This window comes from Branchiostoma belcheri, unplaced genomic scaffold, assembly GCF_001625305.1.
Source record: "Branchiostoma belcheri isolate BF01 breed outbred unplaced genomic scaffold, Haploidv18h27 scaffold3, whole genome shotgun sequence".
Taxonomy (NCBI): domain Eukaryota; kingdom Metazoa; phylum Chordata; class Leptocardii; order Amphioxiformes; family Branchiostomatidae; genus Branchiostoma; species Branchiostoma belcheri.
Genome location: NW_017803909.1, coordinates 8,362,865 through 8,381,568, shown reverse-complemented (window position 1 = coordinate 8,381,568; position 18,704 = coordinate 8,362,865). Strand labels below are relative to the sequence as shown.

The 18,704-nt window shown below is 37.8% G+C and overlaps 1 protein-coding gene across 1 annotated transcript in view; it reads left to right on the top strand.

The window, feature by feature from the left end:
* LOC109473908 (UPF0183 protein C16orf70 homolog) overlaps nucleotides 1-12,699 on the top strand; it is a 46,123-nt gene extending 33,424 nt beyond the window's left edge. Inside the window, exons 12-16 of the mRNA XM_019774059.1 lie at nucleotides 110-192; nucleotides 2,045-2,082; nucleotides 4,663-4,715; nucleotides 11,598-11,729; nucleotides 11,952-12,699. Of these exons, the coding sequence (XP_019629618.1) occupies nucleotides 110-192; nucleotides 2,045-2,082; nucleotides 4,663-4,715; nucleotides 11,598-11,729; nucleotides 11,952-12,026 (381 nt within the window). The 3' untranslated portion in view covers nucleotides 12,027-12,699. The remainder of the gene's footprint in view (nucleotides 1-109; nucleotides 193-2,044; nucleotides 2,083-4,662; nucleotides 4,716-11,597; nucleotides 11,730-11,951) is intronic.
* The last annotated feature ends 6,005 nt before the right edge of the window (nucleotides 12,700-18,704 follow it).

Here is an 18,704-nt window from a genome sequence, read left to right as displayed (position 1 = left end):
ATTTTTTCTTTTGGGACTTGTTACTGATTATTTGTTTATCCAGGAAAATGTATATTTCATTCAAGTTTTGTACCATTTTATGACATTTCTTACTTTTTTTCTGTTTCAGGATGTGTTGTTTGATGCAAATACTCATCGAGTCAAGAAATTTATTCTACAGACCAACTTTCCAGGGCATTACAACTTCAACATGTAAGTCACAAGATCCATTAGTGAATACCTGTCTTTTTTGTATTATTATATCATTTTTCTCTCAGCTATCTTGAATCAAATATGCAAATATTTGTAAATATGTTGATATGATGTACATATGTTAGGTCATGACAAATTTGCCACAGAATGTCAACTTGAAATTACTCAATAAATACTCTTTTCTGGCAACCTGTTCCCAGATATAATACCAAGTTCTTTTAAACGTTTTGTGTACAATATTCCTGTTAATTTCATATGTTTGAATATAATGTGCAGCCCTTACATAAGCATCTGATTCATTCCACTGTATGAAAGTCATCACAATGAGGTAACAAATTAAAAGCAAAAAGTGATTTTCTGTTTTCATTTCACAGTTTTGTGAACCTCCTAAAAATTAGAATAGCTGGAAAATGGCAGTTTTCTATATAAGGTTGCCATTACTATGTCAAAAATTCAATAGTATGCTACATTAAGAACACTTAGTTTTATGACAGCTTTTAACTTGGCAATAAAATGTGTAATGGCCTATGTAATCTGAGAAAATTATATCGGTCAATCCTTTTATGAAAATTGCAGAAAAATGCATGTGTGTGTGTCAAATTGCCCTCCCAATATGTACCAGCTTTGCTGCAACTAGGGTGTCATTTTTATGGACACAAAAATTTTGCTGCCTCTGAAATACAAAACACATATTGTCATGCATACTCACGTAGACTTGCCAGTTTATTATAACTGAAGGTGTTAGAATACACGGGCAGTATGGTTTTACAAGGGCTGGACAATTAGTTCAATCAAGGAGGTTCCGTGTCATTTGAGCTGGGAAAGGGTTTTTAATGGGGTGAAGTGGACTGAGTGACTCTGGCAGTATTTATGAGATGTTTGGGGTTATGGGTTATTGTCAAGAGTTTTTTCTTTTTATGAAACTGGTCAAGAAAATGTTCCTTTAGTTATTATCTATAACACAGTTACATATGCTGGTAGGAAAAGGCAAAACACAATTTTGTGTGTTACATGTGCCTTCCAATAAGTTGAAGAATTTTCTTAAAAGTTAGAGGGTTTAAAATGCAAAAAAATCAGTGAAATAAGAACACTGTAAATTCTTCTTTTAATCAGCTGTTTGCAGAGATGTGGAAAATTGTTGATATCATGAAAAGTTGTTTTGGTATGAGTATATGACTTCCCAAAATACTATTTGATGGATTGCAAGATGCCAACTTTGTCTATCAAGGTAACAGAATGGCCAGAATTTTTTGTCCAGCAGCAAAATTCTGTCAAACGACGAGCACAGGGGACACAGCCTGACATAGCCGTGCCTGTAACCTGATTTGTTTCCACCTGAATGCTGGAGTAGGTTTAACCCCGGCCTTTTGCCCCCAGACTAAGGGTTACAACCCTCCTCATCCCCGCACCTCTCGGCCATTAGAGCGGTAATTTATGGTTCCAGCACCGGCCATTCCCTCGGCTGAACACCACCGTTATTCATCGCTTTTTATGAGCTATTAGTTAGACATATCCAGGACCGATGGAATACGGTAATCCATCCATCTAACCTGCATACGGCGGGCTGGTTTTGTGGCCTGGCTGCCGCCGAAGCCAGCTCCACAATTAGCAGGGGGACCCGTCTATTTTTAACCCAGGCTTTAAAAGGTTGGGGCTACGAAACAGTGTAGTGGAAAGCGCCGGGTCGAAGAGATTGATAAAAGCAAGAAATCTGAGGAAGAGTAACGGGATGTACATCCATTATTCATGGGGTTTGCAAGCCCCCGTGGTACACCCGGCCGTCCCAGGGCACACATTTGCTGAACTTTCTGACACTGATGCTCAAATATATGGTATCCCTTTCTCTTTACAGATATTACCGCTGCGACTTCAGGATCCCAATTAAGAAAGGTAGGTGTGTGGATGGGGGGTGGATTGCGTGGTACGGGGACTGCGATAATGGATGGTAAATGGGAGATGAGTGAGGAGGGAGCTTTGGGGATTGTCCGCGATGTGATGGTCACTTTCCTGGACGCGTGGTGGCCGGGAGTACGGTCAGAACCACGACCACAACACCACCGCAGCCATCCCCCCGCGCCGCCCGCCCATCCGTTATCATTCCGCACCCGACCTCCGCGCCGATCCTCGCAAACAGTTTCCTCCCAGTTTTTACGACTTTTTTTAGCACTGTTTGATTTGCAATTATTGCAGGTTTACGGTCAATGTTAGGAAGGCGGTGCATTTGTACCCTCGGAATTGATGGCAGTTTTAAGATGGGATGTATCGCGCCACCGTACAGCGCGATCTGAGGCATTTTATGACGGGCACATAAAGCCATGAGGGAGATTTTCATGGTAGTCATAAACCAGGCTGAATGGAAGGAGCTTGAGAGTGATGTATTCATGTTGTGCTTTAATCAGCTCAAAGTGGGAGTCCTGAATAGTAAATTCTAACTGGGAACTTCAGGACTCACACAGTCTGAGAGTGAAGTTTTCGTAGGAAACTCTGGTCCAGGAGTGCATCTATGAGTGTAAATTAAATAATTGAATGCAGGCAGACAACGATATAATGTGTTTTGAACAATATATACAAAATTGTCTAGTTTCTCAGGTAAATTTTAAGGAGCCTCTTTGCGGTATGTATTTGTGCTTGTTAAACACTTTATGACACTTAACTTGGTGAAACATTAAGAGGAACGGAAAAGAGAGAAGGGTGTAGAAAACTGGTTGTCAGGCCAACGGTCGAATAGATAAAGGGATAGATGAAATGAGAGAGAATCCATCCATTGTCATGAACTGACAATGACATGTTGTAATTATCTGTGTCTCTGTCAGGTTTGAGAACATTATGCCACAACAATTTAATTTGTTGGTTCACGGATTTGCCTCTTCATTTTTTTCTGATTTGCAAAAAAAAAAGATTTTGGTTCTGAATAGAGCTGTGTACCTAAACAAATTTTAGGTACAGGTACAGGTACAGGTACACAGGTTTAGGTACAGGTCCGGACCTGAACCTGTACCTGAACAATTCGACCAATTTATATGCTCTTCTGAACTCCTTCAATAACAAAAAAAACATAAATAAACTTGATAGTTAAGGTTTATTCTTTGTTTATGGCGAATGCTCAGATAAAATATAGGCTATATATATGTTTTTGTTTTCATGAACAAACTGTCCTTACACAGGGACCCATTGTTAACCAGCTATTTACACATTTGAGGTCACAAATAGGCATAAAATTGGTGTGAAATTGTTTAGGTACAGTACCGGTACTGAGGGATTAGGTATTTTGGACCTGTACCTAATCAATTTTACCGGTACAGTATCGGTACTGCGTACCGGTACACAGCTCTAGTTCTGAATCAACTCAAAAATGCTCATATTTTGCCCCAGCAGTGAAGGAATGTCCTTTTCATCCTAGTTGTTACAGTTTTTCCATCTATCAATGCAGTGGTTTGATTAAAAGTTCATAATTAGTTGTTCAAATATTAACCCAGCCTTTTGTGTTGTCTTCATGGCTCCTATCATAGCATTTGGGGCTATCATAGGATGCCTACACCTGTTTTTATTTTTATTTTTTTCGCCCTGTCGCTTCATATATTTTTTCTGAAAAAAATCCGAGAACCAACAAATTGAATTGTTGTGGCCTTACTGGTTGCTATCTGGCATGTGTCCTTGTCCCACAGCCTGCCACCTGCCTGCTACATTAATGTTCAGACATGATGTCTGGCCGTCCTTGGCTGATGTCACATCAAGGGTGTCACATTTCAGCACTTATTCTCCCTCCCCTAGCTCTGGGGAACATGGCATCAACACAGTCCATTACCTCTGTGAAGGAGGTATTGTTTTCAGTGTGACTGTCTGTCTGTTTGGGTTTCTGACCTTTTTTTGGCCAGCACAACTCAAAAAGCTATGGGTAGATTGGGATCTTGTACATATGGGGTTAGGTCTTATTGAGAAGGAGAACCGTAACTGAATGTCAATGTATATTATTGTTTCTCTTAAGGTTTCAAATCTTCCTTGATATTTGATATTATTGTATTTGTAAATTAGCAATAATTTCAGACTTTTTCAAGTTCTGTCAATGCTAATAAAGGTTTCTTATGTCTTAACCAGCAAAATATGTTGACCGACCTATTATTCCAAATAGTGAAAGTTTAAAGAGAAATTTGTTTGTCATGTCATCTGTGTTACCATAAAAGGGACAATGACAGCTTGAACAGTCTAATATACATTAGGATTTGCCAGAAAGTTCCAAGTATAAAGGCTGTGAACTTTGCTTAGTTGAAGACAAACCTCTCCTTGGTGCTGAAAGTATGGTAACTGTTTTTTACGCCCTTACAGTAGTTCACAGGATGTAAGGGACAGCCCTTAGTGATTCTCTATGGTAGACACCCAGAACAACAGGAAACATAGCCTCCATCCCAGGTTTTTCTCCTGTTGGAAATACTGATTTATACATGTGAACAATTACATTTTTTTCCTCTCCAGATTTCAGCTCTGATGTACAGGACGACACCTTTACTATCACACCTTACACAAAGGTGAGTACTCAGGCATACATGTAAGTATGCTCTTCTTCCGTTTTCCTTCTGTCACTGTGCACATTGTACTACTCTAGGCCACACCAATTTAATTTGATGGTTCACGGATTCACCCGCCTCATTTTTTTTGACTTGCCAAAAAAAACCATTTCAGCCTCTAAATTAACTCCAAAATGCTCATACATTTGTATTTTGGTCCCAACAGTTAAAGGAGGTCCCTTCTTTTCAGAGTTACAGTTACAGTTTTTCCATCTATCAATGCAGTGGTTTGATTAAAAGTTTGAAATTTAACATTTGAATTACAAACTAGCCTGGTATGTTGACTTCATGGCTCCTATCATGCCATTTGGGGCTATCATAGGATGCCTTGGTCTGTTTTTTAAATTCTTTTTGAGCCCTGTCAAATCATATTTTTTCTGAAAAAAATCTGAGAACCAAGAAATCAAATTGGTGTGGCCCTAAATATGGTTGGTCAGAATGTGAAAGGTACCACTGCATTCTGTGGCTTTTTGATATTGATGGACAGCAATGTAGCAGCACACATTTTGTTTGCATTTAGAACAGTTCAACAGTCAAACTTAGAAGATTATAAAACTCCCTGTTGTCCAAGTAAGTCACTGTTTGCCACTTGTGTTGGGGTTGTCCAATGCTTGTATGTATATGTAAAAGCACTTTAATGTCAAAATACAATAGGCTGAAATTGCCAACTTTCATTTGGTAAGGCACTCATATAAATGTCTGATGAACAAAATTAGATTAGTATACATGTATTACACAATTAAATATATATACTAGATAGATTGGTATTAGAGAGAAAATTTGACAGCACATAAGTGCCTATCCTCTTCATTTTGATTTATGGTTACTTGGCTCATTCAGATGTCTCATAGCCTATAGAGCTTCACAATTTGTATACAAAGATATCAAAATATTTTGTGAAGAGAATATTAACCCCCTTTTTGCTGATGTAGTCTTTGGAAGTAGATATTTCCATTGTTTATTGGGTTAGACAGGAATTAAGGAAAAGGTTAAATTCTACCTTAGTCATGATAGTAAATTTGATAGTTTTTGACATGAGCTATGGAACAGTTTTTGGAGAGAAATTTGCCTATCTGGGTATTATTAATATTCAGTCAAACCAACTTTTGACTAAGGTCAAACAGATTTGTAGAAGAGATTATGAATGGATGTTGTAATAATGTAGGTATTCTGCTAGCTGGTGAGGGTTAGTTATCCTTCAGTAATCCTGCCCTAATCCTGCCCAGGTGTAAGCCAGCAGTCCCCGGTCCCTACTTCATCCATCAGTCTTTCCACAGGCATTACCTGGTCCTTACAGCCAGCTAATACAGGGCTGGAAATCCTTTTTTCCAGTAACATTAAAATCACCTACTTGAGTTTACCTGCACTGCTCATTTTCTTCACCTTTCAGTCCTTCAGACATGGTTTTAAAATGCTCCTAGTACCACAATTGGTAGATGCTCGCGAACGATTGATTGCACAATTTTGAATCATGACAAATGTTATCTGGTGTATTTGAGGATATTTAGTGTGAAAAATTTAATGCATTTTGGGTTCACTACCAGCCTTATGTTACCCTATATTGTCACAGGCTGGTTCTATCAGGAATCAGTGCAGGTTAGGTGCTGGGAGACAGTTCCAATTTTACCAGAAGTGCATAATTTATGCAGTTGGTATTTCCAGCCCTGTGCTCTAACAGGGCACACTCCCTCATGACACCAGGGACCCGCCCTCACCCCCAGAGGGGTTTTGTTAATAGCTTTCTCACAGCGTTTTACAGCGTCTGTGCTCCCAATGTCAGCAGTGCCGCCACCCCTTGGCCCTGCGCTCCTTTACTAATGTGATCAAGTACTTGATGTTTTATCCCAGTAAATGCAATGCCACATTACAATGTCACCTTGGCTTCTTGTATGTGCCCTACATGTACATGGTAGCACAATTGACATACTTCTTAGAAGCTGTGTATGTTAAGACTTCATTATGTAGTAGTAGCATACTATGTGAGTACTCGTAATTCCTACAAAAGACAAAAGTAACCAGTAATAATAAAATGTCCAGTAGATCTATGATTCTGAATTAGCAGGAATCTAATCTTAACTAAGAAAGTGCTGTAAAAGGATTTTGATAGTGTGTATCTCTTGTTCTGACATATGGTAAAGAAGTAAAAGATTTTGATATAAGATGTACATTGTGTTGCCACAATTTGATAATGATTTATGATTTATTGACATCACAAATCAAAAATCACTCTTTTAAAGTGTCATAATAGTCATATCCACATTCAGTTTGGTAAATAAACACAAAACTGTGAAAGATTTTAATGCAAACAAATCTTAATGTGGTGGTAACTCACAATTAAACCTATAAAGATTTTTAATACAAACAAATCTAAATGTGGTGGTAACTCACAATTAAACCTATAAATATTTTGATACAAACAAATCTAAATGTGGTGGTAACTCACAATTAAACCTAGATAAAGATTATGAAAAGTACCCAAATCGTAGGACAAATTTGGAGTAGTATACAGCTCATTAGGCCTGGGGCCAGGGCGCTGCTGTAGGTAATGTGATATACATTATGATGAAACATGTAGCAAATCTAGGCTGACTCCAAACAGAACATGCAGCTTTAATGGGGGAGACAGGCAGGCATGTGCCCGTCCCCCGGGACTGCAGGGACAAATGCACATGATGTGGTTACGGACCCGGCTGTAATGGCTGTCCTTGGTGTATTTGTACTAATGACGTTATCAAACTGGCAGGGATGGGCTCACAACTTAGCACACTCCGCTAGACATCATCTCCTAGCGAGATCCTGCTCTATTTCAGTGCTTTATGTCTTTTGGAGATGAATCTTTAAAAAGATGAATCTTTTAAAAAAGAGTACAGAATGTTCTAAAAACAGGCACAAAGTCTGTGATAGAGATTGATCCTTACATCTGCTTGGAGATTATCTAAATAAACACATTCATTGAAATTGAGAAATAATCAAAATTACAATCCCTGATACTTTTTTGTACAGGTAAACAATCAGGGACAGACAAAGATTCAAACGTGAAGTTAATTCTTTCCTCAGCGCAAAACTCTGACAGCGTTCTGTCTAGGCAGTCCTGCTGCTAATGCTCAGTGAGAGCTGACATAGATAAAAAAAAGAAGCTTAAAGGAATAAAGAGTAGGGAGTAAAAAGGACCGATAACTCCAGCAATGATGAACTATATAATGCCACTTGTCTAGACATCTAGCCATCCATTTTTCTCCCATTCTAGTATTTGTAGTGTAAGAAAAGTCTTCTTCTCACCCAAATTGCCTTTCTACAGTTTGTAGATGAAAAATACGGAAAAAAACAGACATGCACAAAAAAGAGATATTGTCTAAAGGTGACATGTGCATTTTGAGGCGACCCCCAAGGACAAATCACAAGCTACTCACAAATTAATGATTGATAGATCAATGCCAATGGTGCAGGCAAACGTACATGTCTGACGGCCCTCTCACCAAATGGTCGCATTATCCACTACAATCACTAACCATTAGACATACATATCACTTCAAGAAGTTTCAATTCATCTAATGTATGGCTGATATATAACCATCTTAAACAATTATCAGAAGATCCTTCATTGTCAGTTTGGCAGTATTTTGTCCAATTAGTTTGTAAGGCACCAGTTTTTATCTCGGCCGCCTGAGCGGCCGAGATATTGTGCCCCAAAATAGATACCTTGGATGTTGAAAAAATCTTGATTTCGACCGTGAAAAAATCTTGATTTCGACCGTGAAAACCAATGAAACCAATTACTCTGCATGTATACTTTACTTTGTGGCGTCGACCTACCGGATGATAGTGTCGTTATTCTTATACAACGAAGTTGCTAAAAAAGAGGAAATGCTGTTTACCAAATAACCATTGTTTTATATCATAGTATGCATTTAAGGTTCTAGAATTTCGCTAATAGCTGCTGTAATTGGACCAATAAATCAATGACATAAATTATGTACATTAACCTTCCATATTTGCTTAAGTCGCAAGATGTCGCTTTTGATTGGTGAATAAATCACTGTGACGCACGTAAATATTCACTTGAAATGAGAAATTACCGCCCAACAAAACGGACCATTAGATTCCCAGTGCTGTATTACTCTTTTGTTCTTGTGGTCAACTTGTTTTCTTTGCTTGAATCGCGTAAAAGACCAAGGAAAATACAATGAAATCGGCAATCGCCGAGCCGCGCCGATCTGCCGCCGCCATCTTGGATTTTTTTGGAAAGCTGCAATTTGGCCCAAACCGCTAGAGGGGGCGAATTAAAATGTTTAATATATTCGGTCTGAAGTTTTAGTAGCTCTAGCAGTAGAGGAGAAGTTTGATAATGCATAGAACGGATAAAATAGAATAAAATTAAATGAAATAAAATAAAACAGAGTAAAAAATAAAATGAAAATAAATAAAAAATAAATAAAAATAAAAAATAAAATAAAATGAAAATTATTGTAGTGGTTACATATACTTAACGTTATATTGTATTTAGCAATGATCATTTAGCAAAAAAATTACGGTACTGAAACTCCGGTATTCAGAATCAGGTACAGGTACAGGTCCGGACCTGGACCTGATCCTCTGGACCTGGAAGAGCCGAACAGGTACCCACCCCTATTGCTAGTGGTGTAATATGGCTGTAATGTCGACACTGTTTGTTGAGTACTAGTACAGTATATTTATATTCCTAATCAAAAGTAACAGTGAAAGATTTGCCCATACATTGGTATTGAAATAAAGAGCACATTTTAGTACCGTTCACCTGTCAATTTGGTCATTTTCCGGGGGGTACGTTTATTCCGGAGGGTATGTATATTAGACTTTGAAGATTTGTCCGGGGGGTATGTTTATTCCGGGGGGTATGTTTATTAGGGACATGAGAGTAGTATGCATTAAATGTTATAAAGATTTGGTAATAACTGCTGCAATTGCACCAATAAACCAAGTTTAAAAAATTACGTTTTAATATTACCTTGAGACATCTGAATAAGTCAAGACGAAGGTTATGGAAGTGCACTATATTCCTCGGTCGCAAGATGTCGCTTTTGATTAGTGGCCTGAATGGAATTTCCCATATCGAAGATCCCGGATGTAACGCATGAGGCTGGTAAGGTATTTACTTAGCAAAAATAGCAAAATATCAGGAATTATAAGGGTATTAGGCATAGAGCCATAGGATAAAAATGGAGCTAAAGATACTACGGGCAAGGGCAATCAATTACATTGTGTTTTATTCGTGCTGTTGAACAGATTTAAACAGAGTTACGTTATCGCCAACCTAACAATATGTTAGTGTCATTAAGCTTGATAACGTTTGACAGCTCTGTTATTGTAGCCACTCCATTTTGTGTTGTCTCATGAAGTTATACCAAAATAAAACATTTCACTTTTGACACATGCATCTTTGCTCTTTATTCATCAGTATTGTCCAGACATTACAATTTCAATGAAACATACAGATGAAACATAGTTCCTCTGTAATATACAACATGACACTACTGATTCAAAAAAATGTCTTCCCCATACATAGAGCTGTGTAACCTACTCTAACAGAGAAATTAGCTCCACATACATATCCTAAACTCTTTCCTGTCTCTCAAATCTTCAATCACAAATGAAAATCTGTATCTCTACCTAAACATTTTCCCTCCCAACATCTGCTTCAAGATTAATATTTTTCACTAATTCCATTGAAGCAAATGATAATGGAAGCCAACTTATTACCCTGTTTGGTGTTACAGGTATGAACGTACTAGGTAATACATTCTTTCCTCTCTAGCAGTTACACAAATCTATGTGGACATCCTTCAAGAACACAAAACTACATGGCCAGCGGCCGAGATAAACTTTTTTCAAAAGTCTTGTTTTCCTGTCTTCGGTTTGTGGCAGAAAGCTGTAATGTCAGAAGATGATTCAACAAAGTTCACATTTGTCAATTAGACCAGGTAACAAATTGGTCAAGTCTTAGTTGATTTCTCCAGTAAGGTCCATGACTACTATGGTCAAGTGCAGAGACACGTGTCCAGTTACTCAATGTGGATACTGGACACTGAGCGTTTGATCTTTAAGTGGCCGTGTCCCCTTCCTTTACTGTGTCGTAAACTTGTAATTATTTGTTAAGTCCCTGGTGATCACATTGATGTAGGCTTCCAACACTGAGCTTCAGCTGTGATTTATTCATCCCCAGTGTCTGTATGGTCTCTGAACACGTGTGGAATTTGTGATGGCCATCGTTTCAACTTTGGCATTGTATACATTTAGCCATCTTTCATGATTTTCCACTACACGTATTACTACAGCACTGGAATACTTTGCATGTATAAATGCACTGTGTGGCTCCATGTAACAGTAAGGAATATATTTGAAAAATGTTTGGAGAGAAATTTGGAAAAGTAGCATATGTTATAGAGAAACCCAGTAATTTCATAAATCATCAAGCAAATAAAAGTGGTACATTTGTAATACAACAGTGCCCTCTAGCAGACAAGCCCAAGCTGCAGCTTCCCTTGTTACAACTTCTAACACAAAGCATGGTGATGATCTAACATGGAGCAGTAGCTCCCCCTAGCGGTTAACAACAAAGGTGCAGTGTACCTTTCTTAGTAAAGCCATAATGACTGAAATAGTGAAATTGCCACAACACTTGGGAGGGGACCAAAACTAACATGACAATATTCCAGGCTACTAGTACTATTGAAATCCCTAGCCCAAATCATTTTTGAATTCCATCCCAGTAGGATCACAAATATATGGTAAAACTGACTGGTATTTTCTTCCTGTCATGTGAAGATGTTTTTGGTAACATGTTTAACACGAAAATGTTATTTACAGTGGGACAGTGTGCAGGACTTTCTGTACAAGCCGGTGGAGAAACCAGTCGTTCTGAACCGGGCGTCTACAACCAACACCACCAACCCTTTCGGTTCCACCTTCTGCTACGGTTGCCAGCATATGATCTTTGAGGTGAGGGGAAATTGTTACAAGTTCCAGTTTCATAACTGAGAAAAGGCTGTACGCATAAATTGTTTGCTTTAATGTAGAAAATTGTTACTGAGGCATATGAATTGGGAATTACATGTATTCAGAAGTACAGTAGGCATTAGCATGTGAAGCTGTGAGGGGGTTCCTACATAATCCTGTGCTCTCATTGGTTGATTGACTGTATCCATGGTGACTGTTTCCTAGGTGATGTCCAATAACCACATAGCAGCAGTCACTGTCTACCAGCCCAACAAACCCGGGGTGTGTGATGACCGATGACCTTACCAAGGACCAAACAACAGGAACAATACATGCATCTGTGAAATTAACCTTCTAGTTGCTGAGGAAGTCTTTTGGCATCAAGTTTGTATTAGTTATGGGGTTAGGCAGCAGAGAGAAGGTTAACACAACGTGTGATGTCGTTGAACAGTGCAGAAAGACAAATTTCAACGTTTCTCCAAACAAGAGCATGTTAAACTACTGTACTTATATGTAAAAGATGACAGTTATAGTGCAATTGCAGATTTTACGCCTCTGAAAGGGATGAGCATTTCCCCCTTCATGTACGGATTATGACTCAGTATAATGTCATGTACTAGTATGTCATTCAAGAAATCTTAAACATTAAGACTTTATGCCTGAGCAAAGTGGTGTTACAAAGAAATGTTGCATGGAGACAAGAACTGATCAGAACTTGTGGATGAATTGTACAGAAGAAATTATACTGATCTGGCAAACATGTGCACATGTAGTTATGATATACATATATATACATGTATGTAAACATGAAAAAAGTGTGAGTTTTTCTTCACTGTACTGTGTCAGGAGGAGGTAGTATTTCAGACATTTAGGATCAACCCTTAGGCTTCGTTTGTTCAGTCTTATTTCCTGCCTAGTAGTATGATACATTGGTTATTTTGGATGTTCAAAAAAGGGGCTATGTTATGCAGATTGGAAAAAAATGATTCTCATGTGAAATCGTACAATATGATATGTGAAAACTATAATATACATGACATTTGTACAGTTGTGACAGAGACCAATATTCTCATATAGTAAAAAGTTTATTGCTGTTATTTGAGGTCTTACTCTGATTTCTGAATTTGTATGTCAATATTCAAAGCAAAACTCAACCGCAAGATAACAGAAAAACATTGTCATAAATAAAATGTGTGTTAACATTTAAGAATTGTCCATTTTTACTCCTGATATCTTTTAATGATAATATAAGCATACAATTTTCTGACGGTTCATTCTATATTTAAGCATACAAACAAATGCACCAGTGCATTGGTGATTTAAACTGATTTTCAAACATAACTGATTGCTGTCTGTGAGGAAACTACATGGAGAATGCAATATACATACTATTGTCTTATGTATTAAATACATTGTACTTCAGTAACACTAGTTGTGTGTATTTTAGAGGTGGCAAATGGTCTCATTTTTCCACCAAACTGCGTGAAATCTGGGGCGATTCACAATCATGATTTTGTCAGTCTACTAGCCATACATGTAGAAGAGCGTTTAGCATATCACCAGTGATTTCAATGTCAGAAGCTACTTGATATGCATTTCAATGTACATGGATATGTCTATGTCAAGGTGATTTTGTGTAGAAAGAACTTGTGAGACTCTTCATGCCATAATTATAGCTGTGTGGGTGGGGTGGGGGGGATTGCTGGTCAATCTTCAACATTTGCTGCTACTACATGTTACATGTTAATCAGGAACGTTATAAATAGAACTGAGTACATCCTATTAACTTGATGTGTTAACCCATGTGGTGTTAAAGAGTATTTTCTTGGGTAGGTATGACATAAATAAAATACAACACAGTGTATTCCGCATCACCCTCGGTCCCAGCCCTCCTGTGGATTAGATCTCCCTCCGGCCGTTGGGCGATCCGACCCGCAGTCGGGCTGGTACCTCGAGCGATACAGAATACCCCTTGTTGTATTCTATATGTAGGTGACAGTTTTACTTCTTCTAGTTTCATTCAGGTACTTTATCATATTCCATAGCGAGCTGCAGCTTTTGGTGGGGGAGGAAAGTTGTAACAATCCTGTCTTATTATTGTTCTAGTTGGAAGTGGAAGAGTTAGCTATAATTACATAAGAGCAATTGTACCAGAATTGTATTAGTGAGATGTCATCTGGTCATACCTTGGTATGGATGGTACTCAGGCATATGAAATGAACATTAACGTTGTTACTATAGGGGTGTGTATGATTGCTGTGTTCTTACATGTACATGTAGTTTGTCTGTGATACCAACATGTTCAAAACAAAATCAGCATGAAGACTAGAATATTATTGTATGAAATATGGATGATATTCCTGAGAAACGCAAATGTTACTTCTCTTTCAAGTCATTCTTATTCCCTGTTGGACCAAGTAACTAGATAAACTCTTGTCACAAGTGTCAGTGTCAAGAATAGCAGATTGGAACTAGCTTAGTTTATTGGTACTTATTTTAGTCAGTGTGAATGGATACTGACTAATAGCATGCAAGTTTTTTGTTTGTTGGATGCCTTATTTAAAACTTAGGAAAAGTTCTCTTGGATTAAATAAGTTGTAAGTTAGACCAGTATTTCTTGTGTTATGTTGATATGACAGTAGGGTAAGAGATGTTATGAGATACATGTCTTCATGGAGGGATGTTTAGTTGCTAGGAATATGAACCTTCAAATATGCCAAAGGCGGATGTTGTCTTTTCTTTATGATGAAGAATAAAAATAAATTCATTCCTTCAACCTGCAGTCATTTCTACAGTTTGCGTATCTTTTAAAATAATAAATAATAATAAAACAACATATGATAGCATTGCAGGAATTCATGTCAGAATGTACACTGAGAGTTTTTAAATCAATCCCTCGCTTTTCCATGGGTGTTCTGTTGTGTCAAACAAAACGTCTAGTGCAGTACTACAATACATGGAACTACATGGAACTGATGGTGAGTTCAGCACCAAGGAGAGGTCCGCACTTATTATTAAATGGTCGGGGGGGTCCAAAATTTTGGGTTAATATAAACACCTGCTGTGGCAGAAGGTATCCTGATCGTTGGGTTTTGGCAAGGAAAATTGTGCGGTGAGAATAATTACTTTTGATTGGTGGCTGAATGTTAATGGTTAATTATCAAGAGCAATAATGATTAATCACGTTCGCACCCCTATGTAATGTCACGTGGTACGGTCCGTTCGACCATGGTGCAACAGTGCAACTCAGCTGTGTGACGGACGTTGCGTTGTTGTGCGGTTTGTCTTGGGTGAGTTCTCTCCAACTTTTGGGGTAAATTTTCGACTTTTTGCCCGCAAATTATCCGTCTGAAGTGTACAGCATATCGTCTGAACGTTGCCAGGTCGGATTTATGCCGTTCTTTGGATGTTTGAAGGAGAAAATTCGTGTTTCCTGACAGGGCGAAATTTGGAGAAGAAACGAAAAATTATGGCGACTGCCATGGCGGGAAAGACGGCGTGGTGCTGGGAAGACTGGCGTTCTTGCGAGGTGAGACAACAAACTATCTCCTTGAATGTACATGTTTGTACTTCCAACAAACCTGTAGCAACAGACCACGTTATAATTTGTTATGTTAACCTTTTTATTCCGTAGAAATTTGCGTTTTGTGGAACGCTATTCTTGTACACGTGTTGTGTTAGGTCATATTATTTTTGTACTCGGGTATTTTTGATACGAAGGTTGTTTGGTTTTGGGGAACACTGAATATATTTCTTCCGTATTGAGTGGCATTGAAAACAGCTAGGAGCAAATTTCGCTGCTATTAAAAAAACGTTTTGTTTTGTTGGAAATTTCCAGTTTGGTCAGTGAACACCTTTTGGAATGTACCGCACGTGTGCATAATTAAACCCACTCAACGTTCCCGCCAAAAACGTCGCTTTAATTAAACAAGACTTCCCGAGGCTAAAATTATCTGAGTGATAATGTTACATTATGCACTCCCGAGCATCCAAAAGTAAACCTGTCCACAACTGAAATTTTGCTTATGGCCCCCGATATGCCTCTGTCCTCTTTAATAGCACGGTTTTATTTGGCACATTCGGCTTGAAATCAGTCGTAGATTTAGTTGATAGCTCAGCGTGTAGCTGCGGGTCCCAAAAATTAATGCGAATCCGTTTCTCACTATACTTCACTGCCCAACTTACACTTAGCGTATTCTTCTCCTCGGGCAACTGTCAATTTTCAAGGGTGGTGGGACACATTTTGGACGTAACTTCCCTATCTAATAATTCTTTGGAACATCTTTTACTTTACGGATCACCCTCATGCAGTTTTGAGACTAATTGTAAAATTATGAGCTTTACTTAGTATTTCAGCATCAAAAGTGGTCCTTTTGTATCTGATTAATTTTTTCAACTTCAATTATTCTACTCGTGTCCTATCAGTAATTCTAGGGGATAGGGGTTGGGACTTGCGCTCGTTGAATTCAATTTACTAAACCCCAATTAGTTTGTTTTCACTTTGTATTTTATTTACTTGTCCTTGTAATTACTAGTATCATATCTCTGTTTAATCATTTTGTGTCGATGGCGCCATTGATATACTAGTTCCATGGAACTTGAGCTCAACGCCATCTTGTTTGTAATTATGTTTTTGCTGTTTTAATTTTAAAAAAGTTTAATAATATTCGATTTTGTTAGGACAGGTGTATCATTGCCTTTGTATTTTACTGGATTTTATACTTCATTGACAAAAGGGCGCGGTCCCTTTTGACTTGAAATCTGATTGTCAGTGTACTCCGAGAGACGTTGAATGTACGGACAATCGGACATACTTTATTTTCGTACACGATCGCAACTTAGGGTTTCAAATATTACTGAGTCTGAGGTGGGTTTTATTGCAGTATGTTCGATAAGAGTATGAAACGTATCACAAAAAGATGTTCAATACAATTTATTATTCCTTAGCTTTTCAAATAATCGGTACATATTCATACATCATATCATATAGTACACCGTACATTCATTAATTTAATTTGATAACTTAGTATTGTCAATAAATAACGAAGCCGAAAAGAGTGGACATGCTTCACATAAATAGGGAACATGGTAACTGCTATTCCTCTCTATTACTAATATACTATTCTAGCCAAGTTGTTAGGTTTGACTTCTTCTCAGGAGGCAGTGGGAGATGAATTGTCCGACTCTTTGAAAAATAAGTCGGTTGGGAGACTTAAGCAGTAATATAGTCTTTTGTTGATTGTTGAGATGTAAAAAACTTGGGGAGATATTGCAATTGGAGAATTCTTTGAGTAACTTTTTCTTTCAAAATCATAATGAGGACACTGACAGATAAAATGCATTTCATCTTCCACTGCTCCCTCTGTAAAGTATTTGCAGAATCTTTCACTTAGAGGCAGTTTCTTGTATCACCCTTTCTCTATCTCTAATGTTTGAGCACTTAGTCTCATGATCTTAAAGCTCAACATCAGGGTGATGCAGATAGGTTTCCATACTGTAATCAGATTTAAGTTTTCTATACAATCTTAATTTTCTGCTATTGACAGACAAATTGTGGAGGAAGGTTTGAGTATATATGTCTGTTAGCCTTTTCCTCAGTGATACACGAACAAATCTATAATTGTTTAAATGTAGATTGCTATTTTGCCAAATATACGGGTTACCGCTATTATCAAGTATCTCTTTCATGTGGCATAACCAGTTTTTCTTGTTGCCGTTTACCATATCATGCTGTTGGGGAAAATAGAGCATCCACTTGTAGAGGATGTGTGGAGAAATCTTAGTTGTCTTAGCCGTAACCAGTATTTTACTACCCTATGAGTACCGAGAATGTTTTTACAAAAACGGTTGTGTTTAATGTAATTTTTGTCTGTAGACAGTGGGTATATTCCTCATTCCTTAAGTTTGCAGTGTTTTTTATTGTTTCAATTTTGTCCATTATGCTTAACAAAGATACCGGGTACATGGTGCTTTTTTGAGCTGAACATGCATTTAGATGTTGGTTAACTTAAGACACTGCTAGCAAACAAACCACTGCTAGATTGGAGATTTTAGAATCTTGGAAAATTGCCTGATGTACATATTTTTGATTAGTTAGGCCATGTTGATTTGACTACTAGTATATCGATGACATCCTCTGGGAACCATAAAACTAATGCAAGCGTGTGAATGAAAAAAAAGTTTGGCCAAAAAAAGGTTTCCACATTTATGAAAGCTACGTGGTCATAAAGGTTGAACAAATACTACGAAGAGTATATGGTATGGTGAATAATATTGATAAGACTTTTTTTTTCATTTCCTCATATTTTGTTTTTTTCCTGAATTGATTTTGGCATTCTGTGACATTAGTATAATAATTGTTTGCCAATATTTTTTTTTGCAACATACAACATGTATTCCCTCATTTTGTACGATTTACAGTGTGGTTGAAAACTTTTTTTTTTGAAATGGACGTCTTCCATATAGTCAAATCAACATGGCCTTAATGCCTTATTAAGGTACTAGATAGTGTGTGTTTGGCAACATGTTTTCCTTAGACAATTAAGTTTCTCTATAGTAAAATTGGTTTTGATGGTTGACTTTTAAGTTGAATGTGGCCTGGTTTATATAAACTTGTATGATGTGTGACACGTTATTTCCTGCAAGGCCGATTGCTGTCTTCTATGCTCTGACTTTTGTTTCTCCTGTCTTCAAGATGTGGACCCGAAGCCTGGTCTGAGCGGAAGGACCAAACTTTTATGGGCAGAGCTGTGTGAAAGAAGATGGGGAGGTGTGAGTATGGTTTCTTTATTAACACGAGACAACACTCCACATGCCTTCAGGTGCACACACTTACACTGAGTCTCGCATTTCTCTTTTGCCCAGTTCAGTCTGTATGCCTTTTTTACGTGAAGACCCCTTTAACTTTTTAAGTTTAACCGGCAAGTTTAATCCCATGTTAGGCGTCACTGAAGAATTCTTTGTATCTTGTAGTTGAAA